This window comes from Octopus bimaculoides, chromosome 11 (genome assembly GCF_046866305.1).
Source record: "Octopus bimaculoides isolate indiv1 chromosome 11, ASM4686630v1, whole genome shotgun sequence".
NCBI classification, from domain to species: domain Eukaryota; kingdom Metazoa; phylum Mollusca; class Cephalopoda; order Octopoda; family Octopodidae; genus Octopus; species Octopus bimaculoides.
The window spans coordinates 17,864,410-17,883,521 of NC_142938.1; the positions used below are offsets into that span (position 1 = coordinate 17,864,410).

At 35.7% G+C, this 19,112-nt stretch overlaps 1 protein-coding gene across 4 annotated transcripts in view; it reads right to left on the reverse strand.

Moving 5' to 3' along the window:
- The window catches only part of LOC106867465 (inactive ribosomal protein S6 kinase delta-1), a 58,995-nt gene that overhangs the window by 35,431 nt on the left and 4,452 nt on the right, over positions 1–19,112 (reverse strand). For 2 of the 4 annotated variants that reach the window (XM_089359582.1, XM_014912345.3), the window contains exon 2: positions 6,388–6,423. The exons of the other annotated variants lie outside the window; for them this stretch is intronic. Coding sequence is in view for 1 of the 2 variants with exons in the window: in XM_014912345.3 (XP_014767831.2) it covers positions 6,388–6,423 (36 nt within the window). In the remaining variant the exon portion in view is untranslated. The remainder of the gene's footprint in view (positions 1–6,387; positions 6,424–19,112) is intronic. 4 annotated transcript variants of the gene reach the window in all.

Genomic DNA, 19,112 nt, shown 5'->3' on the forward strand with positions numbered 1-19,112 from the left:
GGGTGTCTAACACTGCATTATTCAATGTGTTCTTTGTCGTTTGAGCTAGTGGATTTTATCTGAAGATTTAGGCTGGTATTTCTATCATAGTAAATAACCATGTAGTAGCTCCCTAATGTTCTCGCACAGTGAATATGTAATTTAAACCACAGTCTTTAAATAAGAGGAAAGAGGGACAGAAATATACAATATATATCATGGAGCTATTTGCTGTCCTCTTATGTTGTTTGTGAGACTTTATAATAAGACCATTTTATTTTTAATATCTTTTCATCAGAAGGGAAGGTAGGAAGGAAGGTATCCTCAAACTGGAGGTCAAACAAAAATGCATACAACAGAGTGGGCTATACTAAGAGCATCCGAGGTGGTAGATGGTGGTATGACATATTAAGTCAACCACCCAAGTAGATCGTGGCAGGGTTTCAACTCAGAATGCAAATATACTCATAAAGATTCTGCTAAATGTACATAGCAATGAATGAAAAAGCCAGTAATGAATTATGAGGTAGAAGTTTTAAGGTATGTATTTTGTTGTAAAAGGTTTTAGCTACAGCACTGAATAGGTTTATGGCCATATAATAACTTGTACTTTTGCTGACTAATCATGGACAAAACAAAAAAATTCTAATCGCAGTGTCTTTGTTTCTGAAATAAACAGTTATTTGTTAGTAGTCATAATCTGAAGATAACTAATGTGTTTTCTTGGCAAAACCAATTCCTCATACTGATCAGACATCTGAGTTAGTGCATTTAAAATGCACATTAATATTCTGGACTACTTAAATAAAGGATTGCTTTTTTTTTTAAGAAGCAAACCTTCATTCACCAACACTTTCTAGCAACTGGTTTTAGTTGAGGACTCCCCCATAACTTCTCAATCACTACTGCCTCTATCTAGACCCATATAATGCATCCATCTCCTTTCCTGTCACACATCCACTGTCTTAACTATCAGAGCTCAAATTAAACACTTCCCTTAATATTTTCTGCTTCAAATTATATTCCTGTGTAAAACTGCCTTTCTGTCAAGGTTTCTCCACAAACTTTCATGTTAAACATTGGCTTCATTCATGTATTTTTAACTCGTGTGTTGATAAAACTTTTTTAAAGGTTTTTGGGCATCATTCCTTTTCTTCATAACAAATAAAAAAAAAGTCCCAAAACTCTTATTTTAGTGTCAATGTGTGATCCTTTATCTTGTGAAAGAATATACCAAAATCTGTTGTTTGATTACTGAGACAATGTTAACCTTAGAGATTTGGATTTATGGCAATGTCCTATTACTAGAAATTATATTTGAATTCCCAATCTTATTTTGGTTCATTATTAAAAAAAAATTTTTTTTTGGACCACTCTAAATAGCAGCTGACCTTTGTAAATTGATAGTCTTTAAAAAGACCCAAATCAACTATTACTGTTTGTTTAGTGAATATAATTTAGAAACGCAGACAATACACAAGTCAGAACACTGCATGCACAAAAGTAATTCAGGATTATAGGATTAGTAAAGAATTTGTTTTAGATAAGGTGTCTCTTAGTAGAAAAAGATGTAGCTCATCAGATTTTATCAAAGATAATGCTGTAACACACACACACACACACACACACACACACACACACACACACACACACACACACACACACACACACACACACACTATTACTTGCACTGTTTCCATCAAATTAATTAAGCCAAGTTAGAAATAAAGTTTTTGTTATTGCATTTGCTCAGAGATGTTGAATAATTTATTCAGGACTAAACTATGAGTACTTCTACCACAGCCTGAGATTCTAACATGATTAGTACATGGCACTGAATAAAACACTCATTAATTACTAGTGACAGAAGTCATAAAGTAACAGACTAAATGCCTGACTATATTTCATTACTTTTATATTTTGAATTCCAATGATATCAGTGTTAATAAACAAAGTGTTAGTCCTATACTGAGAGCAGTACATTTGATTATACTTATAACCCAACAAGTTAGAAACTTGTGAGTTAATTGGCGACCTCACTAGTAACCATGTACATCCAGTAAAGAAGTTTGTATTAGGAAGGGAATCCAGCCATAGAAACCATGTGAAAGCAGACATTGGAGCTTGACACAGTCCTTTGGTTTGTTGGATTCTGTCAAACAGTCCAACCCATGCCAGCATGGAAGATGGATATAAAATCATGATGAGAATGATATTGCTAGCTGTATACAGGTGATCTGCTTTTATTTACAATCAGACTGACTCATTAGTGAGAGTGGAAAGAATGGCAAGATCATGAACAAGTGCAACAATAACAAGAGAATGCAATCTGTCATCTGATCACCAGATAGTCTGACACCCTATCACCTGAGCTCGTTGAGACTATGATGGTAATGGATAGCCTTAAAGAGATATAGCTTACATAATATCGATATGTCAGAGAAGTTGGAACCCCCCCCCCCCCTCTGCAAATCATTTTTTAAAAAATGTCTATGTTTATCCCCATCTGCTTCTCTCATCACATCCAGCTGATAATGGTGGTGGATACACTGAAGGAAAGGAATCTACCTTTATAACTTTTGTTCCAGTTACGATGGTCTAATACACCTATCTCACTATCCCACTCTCGCTCCTTTTCTCTTCCTCCTTATCATCATCATTCCTGTCAACTCTTCTTCCTCATCAGACTTTTCTACCTCTTCTCTAACTCATTATAATGTTCAATATCATAATTAGTAAATGCATTATTATTTTTATTATTTTCCGTTAGTAATATCAGCATGCATATTTTCTTCTACAGATTGTATAGCTGGTGCAGATTTGCCAAACCATACCTGTACAAATGTTGGAAAGTACAAGAATTTTAGAAGCAAGGGCATGCATACATACATACATGCATATACACATACTCACACATATGTGTATGTGTGTGTGTATATATATATATTTAGAGGAATAACAGATATACAATAGGAATGATAGTAGGTTCATACAACCAGATTTAAGTTTTTTTTTTCATATTTTTCCAGAAAACATTAGAAAAATACAACAACATGCAATGAATGAACAACAAGAAATAACAATTAAAAATAAACAAGAAAAAAAAAAAAGACCAATCAACTCCTGAATAGAAGTTCATCTTTTTTTATACCATGAGTATCAATATGGCTGATACTCTTTTTTAGCTTCTGTCGTGTTAAACAGATGACAGTACAGAATAGGATAGGATACTAATCCAGAACAGGTAATTTATCCACAAGTTGATAGCTATTTTCCATGATTTTATAACAGGGATAATGCAGAATTACATTGTATACTTCTTTAAAAAAAAAAATTTTTTAAAGAGTTGCCTGAGTCCTTAAAAAGTCTAACTTATTTTTTAATAAGAAAATACAAGGGTAATCTATATTTGAGAGAAAGGGTTTCTACCTCTGAATACATTTTGGTGTGATATTCCAACCAGATGAGCCAATGAGGTAGCCTCTTTCTAAACAACAGCTCAACCTACAACTAGTAGCAGTAGCCAAATTTCCTTCAAAGCACACCATACCATTTTTTTTTTTAATGACCCTTTTTACTGGAGGTTCTATGACTGGTGAGAGAGAGGGAAGAAGGTATCCTCAAACTATAGATTTGCTCTGACTCCTTGCAACAGAGTGAACATGGCTAAAGGCATCTAACACTTTTGTTACCAAATTCCTGTGGCAATACATTTTGTGAGTTTTGATTTGTTTTGAAAATAACAAATTTAGTAAAATAATTCATTATTAAGTTGGTGTTTGGAACACAACATGAAATTTTGATGGAAAGTTTTTTAATACAGACCACATTAAAACAGGAAACTTGTAGCAAAGAATCAGGAGCAGTCTTGATTGGAACAGTATCAAAAAGGTTAAGGTGTATGTGTAGGTGTTAAATTGGGCAACAGATTAAATCTCTCATCCAAATAGGCCATGGTAGGATTTGATCTCAGAACATAAAAAGCCAGAAAAAATACTGCAAGGCATCTGGCCTGATACATCTTTTTTATATCAATACTGAAAGGATGAAAGGCAGAGGACAATTTTGGCAGGATATGAATTCAAAGCACATCATCATCATCGTTTAACATCCACTTTCCATGCTAGCATGAGTTGGACGATTTGACTGAGGACTGGCAAGCCAGGAACCTGCACCAGGCTCCAATCTGATCTGGCAGAGTTTCTACAGCTGGATGCCCTTCCTAACATCAACCACTCCTAGAGTGTAGTGGGTGCTTTTACGTGCCATGGGCACGAGGGCCAGTCACACGGTACTGGCAATGGCCACGCTCAAAAAGGTGTTTTTTACATGCCACCTGCACAGGAGCCAGTCCAGGAGCACTGGCAACGACCTCGCTCGAATGATTTTCTAATGTGCTACCAGCACAAGTGCTAGAAAGCAACGCTGGTAACAAATCAGTATAATTACTGCAAAGCATTCCAGTTGATCTGTTAATGGTTCTGCTACTTTTCAACTTTTCGTGAATGGAAGAACAAATTGAATAATGCATTTGTATGCGCGTGCGTGTGTGGTAGGAGTGCGACATATGGTGGTTGATGTATTGTGTGTGCTGCCACACCCAGTGCCTCCAAATTTCAAGCAGGGGCATAACAAAAGTTTTCCATTAAGATTTGTGATTAAATTAATGAGTGAAGTTAATATCTATAATGAATTTGTCATTTTCAATGGGTGTGCAGCACACACCTAGCACACCTAGAATATATGCCCCTGATATATAACTTAGCTGTTCGGCAAAGAGACAAGCCCTGGGGTCAATTTCTTCAAATATAACCCTTTAAGGCAGTGCTCCAGCATGGCCACAGTCATACGACTAAGACAAGTAAAAGAATAACTATAAGACTATATTTGTGCTTTGATTGACAGAATTAGTATGGTGCTTGATGAAATGCTTTGCAAAATTTAGTTAGAGATTCCAGATTACTGATGTCAGTTTTAACTTCAATGGTCAATTTAATAGACCATTTCAGCCAAAGCAACAACACAACCCAGAGATCTCTAGTTCCAGATATACCATGTCTGCCTAACTGAGAATCATACAACACATTCTGATATGCAGTGTGGCTACTCTTGACATATACTCCCACCACTGTCCAGTCTGTTTGTATGTAGGGTGTTGGGGGAGGGTGTAGAGCAGAGGTAAGCGTGATGGACTCTATCAGAATACAATTGTTGCTTGGGTAAATTCAGCTGACTATTAGGCATTCTTCATACAATAAACTATCCTGCTAGCATTAAGTGACTGACAATTATCTGGTAGATATTAAAATATCAGAAGCAATTTATAGTATATAATTAGGAGTCTAATTAGTCACGAAGTTATTCAAAAAATGATAGATACTATGTAAGTTTATCATTAAACCCTCTTACACTTTTCTATCTCAAATTAGAGATTATAATGAACTTTAACAAATATCTAAACCCTTTTGTTACTATATTTCTGTTGAAAAAAAAACTGCTTTCGTTTCAAGTTTGAAAAATTATGAAGTATTTAGTAAAAGATTTGTTTCATTCAGTTGGTGTTGGAAACAAATTAGCATGGAGTTTTGATAGGTTTTAATTTAGATCACTTTAGAAAAACTAAGTTTATATCATAGAACCAGAGCCAGTTGCAGGTGGGTTAATATTAAAAGTGTAAGGGCTATTTTTCTTGCTAAAGCAGGAGTTAGCCTATTGGAGTCCGCTCCATAAATCTTTTTTATTCTGAATTGTACTAATTGAAGCAATGTTTTATGGTTAGATGCCCTTCCTGTTTGCCAACCCTTTTAATCACCTCTTACAACATGCAGGGATATGGTGTACCCATTCTACAATTGAGATATACACATTGAATCACAAACAGTACTTATTTGAGAATGATTACTGTTACTGTTGTGTAGTTGGCATTGTGCTAAGTATTTTTTTTTTTGCAAAACTTAAATCATTCGTTGATTTTATTTCTCTTTTCAACATACATTGCTAATATTCTAGCAAATTGCATCAAACTATTTCAAACCTCGTATTTTGAATTATCTCTTGGCATTTCAAACATAAATGCTGCCAGAATCAACTTATCCTTCCATCACTCTAGAGTTAAAAGATCATCCTCAGTCATGTATCAAGGTTGATTTTATTATTATCTGTACTCCATCTCCAAAAATTGTGTGGCTTAGTGCCAATGTCAGAAAACATCATCATCATCACTGTTTGCATTTTCATTAACATAAAATACAACATTCTATACACGTAGCTATTGTCCCAAAGAATAATTTGAATGCTACAATCATACAATTTTTTCTCCTCACTCTAAAATATTTAAACTTCATTTCTATATAGGGTAACCCTCATAATCATCATCATCATCATCATCATTAAAACAATCTGACTGACCTCTGTTATACTTTCTGGTAGAGTTACAGTAAAGACCTGAAAAGACAAAGAAAAAATACAAAATTATTATTTTGGAAGATGGTTGGATCTCCAAACAATTTTCTTTCTCTTTTATTTAAACAATTTAACACTAACATTCTAGCCCAATAGTAAGTGGGAGATACATTTTATATATATATATATATATATATATATATATATATATATATATATATATCTGTAATGTAATTTGTGACAATTATTCGGTTGCCATAATAAAACTCCGAGTTTCGGATGTTGGGGTAGAAATCTGCTCCAGCATCTCGTCAGTTATCAAGGCAATCAAAAAATGCTATGGAAATGACCGTTAAACAAAGGGAAATTACTATGTTATTGACTGTTATTAAGACAAAAGAGCTAATAGAATGACCGTTAAATAAGGGGAAAGAACCGAAGGGGAGAAAGTATAAAAGTAAAAATACTGATAGAAATCGCGTATGCTCGCATGTACACACATACACATGCGTGCATGCACACCCACGTACATGTGCCTATATGCATATGCTCACTCAAACTCACGTGAAGCACATACATGCACACCCACACATATGCCTATATATATGCAACCATACATGTACACATATACATATCCACACTCGCGCACGCGCATACACACATACACATACCCTTACGCGTGGGGGTACTGGCATCAGCCACGTTCGGATGGTGCATTTTACGTGCCACCGGCACAGGAGCCAGTTAGAGGGCACTGGCCACAGCTACAATATTGCTTTACTTGATTCAACAGGTCTTCTCAAGCATACCATGCTTGTAAATTGGATATTACCTTCCTTCATGTGTACTACGTGATTAAAAAAGGAAAAGAAGAAAGATAAAAAATCTCATACATATCACAGATGTGACTGTAAATACATTCTAATACTGATCTGTAAATAAAACAACTTAATTGTCATGTGTAGGAATGACCCAAATAATGAGCTCATAGTTTTAAACTGAGAAAAAAAACCCAACTAGACTTAATGCAGGTATGGCTGTTCGTTAAGCTGTCTTCACAACTACATGATTTGGCCTCACTGCATGGTATTTTGACAAATGTCTTCTACTATAACTTCAAGATGACCAATGCCTTGCGAATAAAATTAGTATACAGAAATTGTGTGAAAGTCGGTCGTTTGTGTGTACATGCATGTGTGTTTGTTTGATGTGACTGCTGGCTTTACATGAACAGAGCTTGAAAAATGGTGCTATAGGTTTATGTTCGGTAACTTAGCAGTGCATTAAATATAGATTAATAAGAAAAGTACTAAACTTAAATAACTACTATAGTCAATAAGCTTGACTAAAACCGACAAGGAAGTACCCCAGTGTAGTCACAGTCCAAGGACTAACATGTGTAAAAGAGACTTCAAAATCTAGTAGAATTAATCAAAAAACATCAGTAATATAAAAAACATCAGTAATATAAAATTAGAAATTTCAAAACAAAATCAAGCCACTATCATCACCACTTTTAAATGTCCATTTTTCCTTGTTTGGTATGGGTCAGATGAGATTCATCGAGGCAGATATTTTATGGCTAGTTGCTTTTCCTGTTGCCAATCCTCTCGTTTCTCATTTCATCCAAATCAGAATGTTTCCACGAAAGATAACAAAGAAGTGTCACTGCTTGTATGACAAAAGTTTGTTTATGATTAATGCACAAAGTCAAGACAAGTACACACAAATGCAAACAGACTTTTTCTGAGTCTCAGTCTACCAAATTCACTTACTTAGATTTAGTCAATCAGAGTGCCACACAGTGGTATTGAACCAAAAACCATGTGGTTGCAAAGTGGACTTCTTAACCACAGCCATGCTTGTGTCATATTTAGAATATTTAGGACAAAGACCACATCTCCAAATATTCAACTCGTTATAATTCAAACTGAATATTTTCTGGTTACCAGTTCGACAACAACATATGTACAAGTGCAAAACTCAGTTAATAAGATGCTGGCTTGTTGTTCAGAGAGCTGATGATGGTCCATATCCTGTCACAAATTTTGTCTTGAGACAAGTTCAGCTGGTTGAAGCAGATGATACCTCTCAGTTTCAATGACTTCATAATTGTAGAAAAAACTAAACTAAAATATGAAGACTTGAAAGGAATTATTTATTAATTTTAGCCTTCAAACACTACCCAATCTTTACAGCTGTCACCTACCTCCCCTCCTCCATCACCAATCTCTTACTCCCCCATACACCCTTGCAACCTCTACCCACTCACACTCCTGGTTCCTCTGTCTCCCCTCACTTCTACTACCTTGAAGATGCACCCAGAAACCTCAATATCACTATTTCTATCTTTCCAGCTTCACTTCCACCCTCTCTTCTAAAATGTGAGGAGCCATGCAGCTCTTCTACAGTGAGAAACCTGTTAGCTGCTGGCCCCTTTTCTCGTATCTTAACCCCTCATCTCCTAGCATAAAGGTCACTAATTTCTGGATGGGAGGGAGAAATCAAAAGTGAAGTCGGTATCTGGAGGAGTGAGACAAAACACCAACGAGCATTTTTCCTTTAACACTATCATATCCACTGTCCATATTATTAGTCATTATAATACTATGCATAATGTGCCTACATTTGCATAAATGAAAATCACAAACCAATGAAGAAGCCTCTACATAGCTACCAAACAAGCAAAAAATTGCAACCAAATTTCCATTCAGCCACACTATCACCTTATAAACAACATATTTTATAATGTAGACTGGGTTACATTTATTACTGAATGGTTTGAATGCTGTTGATAAATGGGAAAAAGAAAATAGAGGGGAAAACAGTTGAAGAGCTGATTTGAGTCACAGGGCATTATATACTATCACACGAGGAGGCTTATGTCCAAGAAACTTATCAAGGATCAACATAAGGGAGGATTACAGTTGATTTGTTTCCAATATGAATACTAAACAGCAGCTATTGATTAAATCAATTAATCCTTGAGTGAAGGTAAATAAAGTATGTATTTAGAAATAATGATCAATACTGATGAATCAGTGAACTGCTGTGGATGTCGTCAGAACTCTTGTTCCATTCCACGTTTTCTTTCCCCCAACCAGATAGCAAAAAAATAAATAAACGAAGTCACTGAAATCAATGCTGGGAATCAATAAATGAATTACATTTTTTTTTTTCTTTTTCCTTAATGAAATTATGGATAGAAATAGAATCTCAGCGAAACTATAGAAAGAAAATAAGATACTAATACAATGTTCTATGTTACAACATATGAAACCATACTCTGCCACTCCACACCACTATAGCGAGGAGGTGGGAGAATCTAGGTAGTTGCTCAACCTGCTAGAAACAGCAGCTATAAGTGGGTACCCTCCCAGCAGTATATTGGATAGATACTATCCCTTAGTGGGTTGAATCCTCAACCCCTAACTCTCTTGCATTATATATATATATATATATATATATATGTATATCATCATTATTTACTGTCCATGTTCCATGTTGGCATGGGTTGGGTGATTTGACAGAATTTGATGGGTCTAAGGACCGCATAATGCTCCAGTGTCTGCTTTGGCATGGTTTCTACAGCTGGTTGCCTTTCCTACTGACAACCACTTTACACTGTGTACCGGGTTCTTTTTTTTTTTTTTTCATGCTACCAGCACAAGTGAGGTCACCATGCAGTTTGCAGCAAAACCATGAATCTCAAGAGGGTAGTTTTACACTAGGAAATGAGGGTTTAAAGTATGAGGGAAGGGAGCAAAGTACAACAGGTTTCTTGCTGTAGTGTAGCTACATGACTACTTACATTTTAGAAGAGAGAATGGGAACAACTGGGTGGAGCTGGAAACATAAAAATAGTGGTCTGAGTAAACCCTCAACGTATGAGATGAGTAGAAGGATGGTCTCTATCTATCTATATTATCGTTGCTGTTTTCAAAATGTTGGCAATTTACTGCTTGTCCTGATTTTTACTGTCATGTGATGTGCCTGATTATTTTAACATGACTTTGCAAGGAAACGTATTAGGTGAAATGATTACATTTTTCACTGTACAACAAAAAAAACAAACAAGTTGATTTCTAGTTTCAGATGCTACAGGTCAAACAGATCTTTATGCAGGGTAGATATAATTATTGTCCTGCTTTATATCAATGACAGCCCTGTCTTAATAAAGATCTAATAAAAGAGAGGAAACACATCTGCCAATGAATAGTGAATCATCATCACTTGTCAGCTATTTGCTGTGTTCATGAGCACAGCACACAATTTTTTTTTTCCACACTTCTGTACTATTTATGTTAGTGTCTGTGCATTTCTGACTCTGTGTGTGTGTGTGTGTGTGTGTGTGTGTGTGTGTGTGTGTGTGTGTGTGTGCACACGCGCGCGCACACACATGCATGTGTGAGCACATAAGCGTGTGTGTGTGTATATGCACATGCATGTAGCATAATCCAATACGTCACCCCCTTTGTTTTTTAAATGCAGTAAATAAGTGTTCCTGTGATACTGTACATAGTGAGACACTGAGAAGCAACTAAATCAAGCACAAAACTTCAAATATATTGAGTACTCTTTAACCATTTGCACATGAGTTTGTGTGAGTTCATAACAGGGAGGGCCAATGCGATAGTGCTTTTTGTTTTTCTAGTTACACATATACAATCACACACAGATATATATGGGGAACAGCTTATCTTTTAGGCATGTTGTATTGAAGACATGGCTATGTTCATGTTCTTTTCTTTTTTAACAATGTTTCTTTCAAGTTAACTTGGAACAATGTGTTGCTACCTCTTTAATGTAAGCTCCCAACAACTATAAAGAGGCAGCAATACACACCAATAATGTTGGCACTCCGTCGCTTACGACGCCGAGGGTTCCAGTTGATCCGATCAACGGAACAGCCTGCTCGTGAAATTAACGTGCAAGTGGCTGAGCACTCCACAGACATGTGTACCCTTAATGTAGTTCTCGGGGATATTCAGCGTGACACAGTGTGACAAGGCTGACCCTTTGAATTACAGGCACAACAGAAACAGGAAGTAAGAGTGAGAGAAAGTTGTGGTGGAAGAGTACAGCAGGGTTCGCCCTAACCACTGGGCCATTGTGCCTCCCCACACCAATAATACTCCATTTTGAATATGAACTTCTGATGGTCTTGAAACGATGATGAATTTAAGAACTTTACTGTTCCAAACAAACTGTAAGGAATTCATATGAAAATATAAAAAGCTTTCATAAAAAAAAAAGATCCAGGTAGAACACAGTTGCATTTTTCTACACAACGTATCTGGCTTGAGTTGGATATAACTTCTTAACTAATTAGTGTTCAGATGTCTTTGTCAAATGTAATGCCTATTTATTCACATTGCTTTGAATTAATCCTGCATTACTTTAAAGCTTCAAGATTTTGATGTGTTTGCTTATTTTTAGAATGGCATGGTGGGGAAGATGTGAAAGGCCAGATCTAGCTGGTTCAAATATAAAACAGGTAGAATATTTGGGCTGGATATGTTCATTCTAAATGCTAATGGGTTAAGACTATTCAATGGCTGGCTCTTTTCCTGACACCAAGTCTAGCTTCTTTTCAAGGTACACTATATGATATAGTTCATTATTAGTGGAATTGGAACCCAGATGAGCATAACTTAATTACTGTAAAGATTTGCATTTGAAGCTCTGTCATTATCTATCTATATATACATTACCATTTGCCTTTAGTCTCTGTTCCACTAATTTGTCTGTTTCTTTGCCTTGCTTCTTATCATTTAATAAATCTTTGTACCATCTATCTATCTAGGTCATCCCTCAGGACACCCCAAGACTGTTTCCACACTTTCTCCCACTCATCTTGACCTTCCATATGGTCCTCAGCACCTGTACCCCTTCCATACCAGTATCCTTCAGCAAGTTGTCAATATAGGTCATCTTCCTCCTTCCTCTCCTGGTTCTTTCTTCTGTTGGTTGCCAGAGCACTAGCTTGTTAGCAATTTCATCATCCTTCTATGCTGTATCTTCAATGTTACTTTTGGTAGTCCCTGGTATAAGTTGGCATTTGTTGTATGACTCTTCCAGGAGACATTGAGTGCCATTCCAAGTATCCTTATATCACAACTATCCAACTGCTTCTTCATTGCTTTAGTGAGCGTCCATATTTCAGCCCCGTATAGAAGAACAGACACCACTGTTGCCAGAAACAATCTCACTATCAATTTCCTTGCTAACTTTGAACTCCATACCTTTCTCAATTTATGGCATGCACTCCAGGCAAGAGCTTTCCTTGCTATGATGTCTTTTTCAGTACTTTGTGTCCACGCACCAAGGTATTTGAAATTTTAACTACCTTGAGCAACCTACCATCTCTCTCTTTCACAGGTACAGGCATTTTGTGGTTAAATACTTGCAGCTCTGTTTTCTTTGCATTACAGTACAATCCTACCTTCCCCGATTCCTGCTCTAATCTGCTCAGCACCACCTGTGCCTGATTTGTCCTCTCTGTTAGTAATGCCAGGTCGTCAACAAAGTTTAGGTCAGTTACTGTTACTGCCTGATGCTGTTTACTTCTTTGGCTATGCAGTTTGAATCCCAGTTCTTCTTCCTTGCCCCTGTACATTCTATGCATTACATAGTCCAGAATGATGGTAAAGAGATAGGGTGCTAGTGTGTTGACTTGTAATACTCCAGCTTTTACTTCAAAGTGTTCCGTCTCTCCATCAGGAGCGATCACTTTTGCTCTTGTGTTCTCATACAGCTTACTTATTGCTCTCAGAATTCTTGGTGGAATATCATATGCTTTTAGTATCATCTGTTTTAAGTACCATTTGCTGAGACATTTTACTAGTTGTTCTTTCACCGTTGGTATTTCTTCACCTCCTATCCTGAACTTCACTTCTTTTTGGACTCTTTTCATGAATGCCACACTTCAAGATTTCTTGGTTTTGAATTTCATTCTTGCCCATCCTAGTAGCTCATCCAACAACTCTAACATTCCACCTGCTGCTTCTCTATTTTCTTACAATACAGTTATTTCGTTCATAAAAGCCCTTAATGGTGTTTTTGTAACAGCTTTCTCACAGCTTGTTGATCTTAGTAACACCTTCATGACTAGCACAATTTGAGTATCAGACAGGATGCCATACAGTATTCTTTTTTTTTTTTGCGGTTGTTGGCAATCTGAGTTGAAGACCTACCATGGTCTACTTTTGCAGTTGACTTAATCTGCAGCCCAGTCTAACACCACTTTTTGGTCTTTCAATGCCTTTATTGGAGTTCACTATTGCAAGCATTTGGACCAGGTTTCCAGTTTAAGAATACCTTCACTCCTTCTATTAATCACAAAGGCCCTTTAAATAAAAGGACACAAACAATGCCCTTTCTCCAACACTAATCACTAAAGAAAAGACATGTTGGACTACATATATAATAATTGCTACATTTTTATTTTAGATAACTAGTATTTTGTGCACTGGATGCAAATCATGTAGGCACACTGTTTAGTGGGAACTGTATATATATGGAGAGTATTGTAGTTCGCTTGAAGCATTGTGTATTGTTTGTAAAGAATAAAAAGTTTAGAATGGTACAACAATGCACTATAGAATAAAAAATGTACCTGTTGTAATTTGGTTATCTATAGTCCGATGATATTTCGGAATTGCAATTCCTTCTTCAGATCTTCTTAGCTGGAGTCTCTGCTATAGAGACTCCAGCTAAGAAGATCTGAGGAAGGAATTGTAATTCCGAAATATAACCAAATTACAACAGGTATATAGTCCATTTTTTATTCTATAGTGCATTGTTGTACCATTCTAAACTTTTTATTGTATATATATATATATATATATATATATATATATATATATATATATATATATGTATGTATATATAACTGTATAAATCAGGTAAAGATCTAGCAAGTATTTCCAACGGCTAAACAAATGGAGAGTGGAGAATTAGGTGATGGTCTTTTCTAAAAGACAAACTGATCTTCATTTAAAGCTTGGGTGAGCAAAGTGGTCAATATTGGCCTGAGAGGGGAGAGTCTCTGATGCTATCCAAGAGGTTGATAAACATTAAATATTTTGACTACATCAATATATGTCTGAATTTTTATTATTTATCAATTTCCATAATCTTTGCTTTTAAAACAAAAATTTTTCTATTAACCATACATTTAATTTTCTTTTAGAAATTTACATGATGAGGATCAATAAGTTATCAACAAAACCATAAAGAGGTCAATGGTAAAAGAAGTTTGCCAACCCCAGATTTAGAGGAACTATGTAAAAATAAAATTCAATATTTACGAAGTCTGAGTATTCATAACTTCAATATTATTGGAGATCAATCTATGCGCCAAAAACACAATGAACTGCTTCTCATGGATTTGAACTTAAGACTTATAGAAGCCCTTCTACACAAAGAGATTGATGTAACCATGAGCCAACCCAAACATCTGCAGGTTAATGGCGGCCCCAAAATTATGTGCAGGGAAGCAGCCTGGGCTTTACCTTGAATTCTTGGAACAAAAGGAACTCTGCTAATGAAACTGACTAAGGCTATGGAACCACACCATTTGTTTCAAACTATTGTAGGCTGAGCTAATGAGTTAGTTTCTATGCACTTTCTCAATATGTAAGAAAGTAGTGGACTAATCTCCTTCAAGTTACACCCTACTATCTTAAAAACTGGACACGTGGAATAATACAATTGTAGATAAACTGTTGTTGTTGTTGGCACTCCGTTGCTTACGACGCCGAGGGTTCCAGTTGATCCGATCAACGGAACAGCCTGCTCGTGAAATTAACGTGCAAATGGCTGAGCATTCCAGACACGTGTATCCTTGACGTAGTTCTCGAGGATATTCATCGTAACACAGTGTGACAAGGCTGACCCTTTGAAATACAGGCACAACAGAAACAGGAAGAAAGAGTGAGAGAAAGTTGTGGTGAAAGAGTACAGCAGGGTTTGCCACCATCCCCTGCTGGAGCCGCGTGGAGCTTTAGGTGTTTTTGCTCAATAAACACTCACAACGCCCGGTCTGGGAATCGAAACCGCGATCCTATGACCGTGAGTCCGCTGCCCTAACCACTGGGCCATTGTGCCTCCGCTTATGATTAGAACATCTTTAATCATAAGCCTGCAAGATCAGAAATAACTTCGAGCTAAGCAATGAAACTAACTGCAATAAGTCTAACTTATTCTTACTGATCTTCATGCAGCATGTTCCTAAGAAGAAACAGAAGTGAGATTCTTAAACTTATTGTAAGCTGCGTGGTCTGCTTAGACAGCAACTTTTTCATACCTACTCTGCAATCACAGGCAATTCTAATATAATTGAGGCAATGACTAATTAGCTGGTCCTTCTGATATTCAAACAAAGCCACAGTTAATTGGCTAATCCTTCTCATATTAAAAAAAGAGACTTCTATAAGTTCAGTTGCTGTGTGGAGTACAGAAACTAAAACTTTAAGCCTTACTCATGTGGAAAGCTCAAGTGGCAACAACACTTTCTCTCTTACATATACTTACAGATGAAGGGCAAGGCCTAAGATAGACTCATGGAAAAGAATTTATTGATCTCTAATTATTGCTAACACAGATCATCACCAGTTTCCTTGAAATTCACATTGATTTTATTCTATATTTAAATAACATAAAACAGTACATGTCTCTTAAGATTTAGAGAGGAGACTTTTAAGGGCTACTGCTTCATTGTGATTCCTTGGTATTTGCTGAGTGAATGAAAGATAAATATCAATAGGGGATCAGCATTTTACATCTTTTTTTTTCCTCAGAAAATTTGACCCCCATTCTTAAATGAACTGAGGCAACATGGAATAAAACCCCCTTCCTTAGAAATGCAATGAAACACCTTCAGCAGATGTGAATGTGTAACCTTCTGGCTGGTAAACCAATATTTTAACAGGGTTTTAATTTATCTTACTGTTAACTTCATTTTCAGAATTGAAAAATTGATAGCTATATATATATATATATATATATATATATATATATATATATATATATATATTACAATTAAAAGGGTAAAGGTTTATCAATTTATTAATAAATTAACAATTAATAATTTTACCAAGCCCTTCGGTATGAAGCAACTATTTGCTGATCCCTTAATTATGTTTATATATATATATATATATATATATATATATATATATATATATATATATGTACATAGACATATGTATTTTTTCATACCAAGTCAAATGAAGTTAATAATCTGAAAAATTATAATCTTATTAGCAATAACTCATTTCAGACATTTAATCAATAGTTTATTCCTGTAAGAGTTTTGCTTCAACATGTGTAATAAATTATATACATATATATATATGTATATATTTATTCCACTTATTACTATCCATCACTCTCTTATTCCTTCTCCCACTCCCTCTTCTCAACTGCTTTTATTATTATACTCTTGCTCTCCTCTTTCACTCATTACTGTTCTATCATTACTATCATTACTGTTCTCTTTCTACTCGTCTCCTTACTCTTGTAGCCCTGAATGTATGAACACATTACAAAGTGGTGAAGACTGTTCAATCTTATGGCGTACAAAGCAACCTGGAGATGGTACCACTATAAATACACCTAGAGGACTGTGGGCAGTGAGTGAGTAACGATGGCAGGTAGAAAAGATTCTTTAGTCATATTGTTGATAGGGTAACATCTCTAATGCCAATGCCACAATAAAATGCATCCCGAACATAGTAAGACATGAGTGTGATAGAACAGTTTAGTCCTGTCAAGGATATAACAACCTCTGGAGTACTGGTAACAAGACTGGTGTTGAGAAGAACATCTAACTGTACAAACATTGAATTGAATGAGTGAGATGTAGTCCTCTGACTCATCTAGAAGAGCAGTAATTCTGAGCACTGACTCAGATTATGATAACTCATCTAACCCAGGCCAAGCATTGAAAACCAATAGCAATCATTAATAATGATTACAAAGAAGATACATATATGTATGTGTGTGTGTGTGTATATATGTATATATATATATATATATATATATATATATATATGTATCTACCTGGCCGGCTCCTGTCAAACCATTTCACCTATGCCAGCATTAAAGGCAGACGTTAAAATATATATATATATTAAAAATGACTGAGAAAGCCACAACAGTGCAAGTTAAAGGTACAGGAGGTAAAACAAAACAAAAACAAAGGTTTTCACTTTTACTTTGTATATAAAGATGTTCCTAATCATGAATAGAGTGCAGAGATACTGTTCAAGAAAACCTGACAAGCAAGATTTAATGAAGAAAGGAAGAATGTTACTTGGTTGGAGACCAATGCCCTAAAGCAGGGATCAGCAATAGGTGAACCTACACTCACTGAGATGTTCTCAGTTAACCTCAGAACTTTAATGTATAAGCTATTGAGTACTTAATGGTTTTTAGATATTAGTTACATAGACAATGCCAGTGATGGACAAGGAGGGATATATGTGTGTGGGGGGGAGAGAGGATATGTTTATATGTAAGATGTAAGTGGGACATAGAAAAATGTAAAAATGAAACAAAAGTGTGTTATTATGAAAAAGAAGAAGTGTTACTGATTCCTGCACTAAAGTATTGTATTTTGGAAGTTGTACTACGAAAGAATAAATGTATACCAACATTTATAAAGCAATGCAGGAAAAAATGAAAGTAACACTATGGAGACAGAAGGTGAGATATCACTGTGCACTTATCTTGGTGGACTCCATATGACTGTCTCTTAAGACAAACGAGTACAACAAGGAACTAAATACAATAGTGAAATTCCTATTTCATCGAAAGTCCTATAGTTTTTAAAATGAGGCTAACATATTTATCAATCTCAAATTCAACAAAGACCCAGACTTTTTTATAGTTCACAATTGATAATGAAAATAGTAATGATATGCAGGAGAAGGTAATAAAGATGAGCTGCAGCAGAAAGTCTTCAATTTAAATGCATCACATGCTCTTTCAGTTTTAAAATCAAATTGTTCATGGGTTGATTAGTTTCTCATCTCTCTGAGGTTGATACATTAAATAAACATTATAACTGTTCTCCTTGATCTCATGAAATTTTGACAATTTCTATTAAAATTTTAATGTCACAAGATGACAAAATTTGAAGGAAAAGAAAACGCATCTCTTGGAAGTGATATGTGTTCTAGTAATAAACTGGAGTCAACTCAATGGACACACATTATGTTAAACTGATTCTGTCTAAGAATTGCCTTAACCCTTTAGCATTTAAACCAGCCATATCCAGCCAAAATATTCTGCCTACATCAAGTGCCTGGGTGAAGAAGGTAGCTGCTGGAAGACCCTGTGTCTGACAATAGGACTTTGCACCATGCCACACAAGTGGGAGAACCCAGTCATGACTGTCAGACAATTTCTGTGACCACATCACCCCTAATATCTGACCACATAACTCCTCGGACTGCAACCCCCTTGATTATTATACATGGAGCACAGTTGAGCAAGAGACCAACAAAACTACTTATAACACCAACGATGAACTGAAGGCAAGGATTATGGCAGAAGAATTGCAGGAGATTCCAAAATATTCTGGAGGTTGTGATTGGAGCCAATGGTGATTTTATTGAATATATTTACTCTTTAGTATTTCATGATATTTTTAGGTAATTTTGGTAAATATACCTGTTAAAATAAGATGTCACTGTTATTTTCATTTTTGCATAATTTAGACA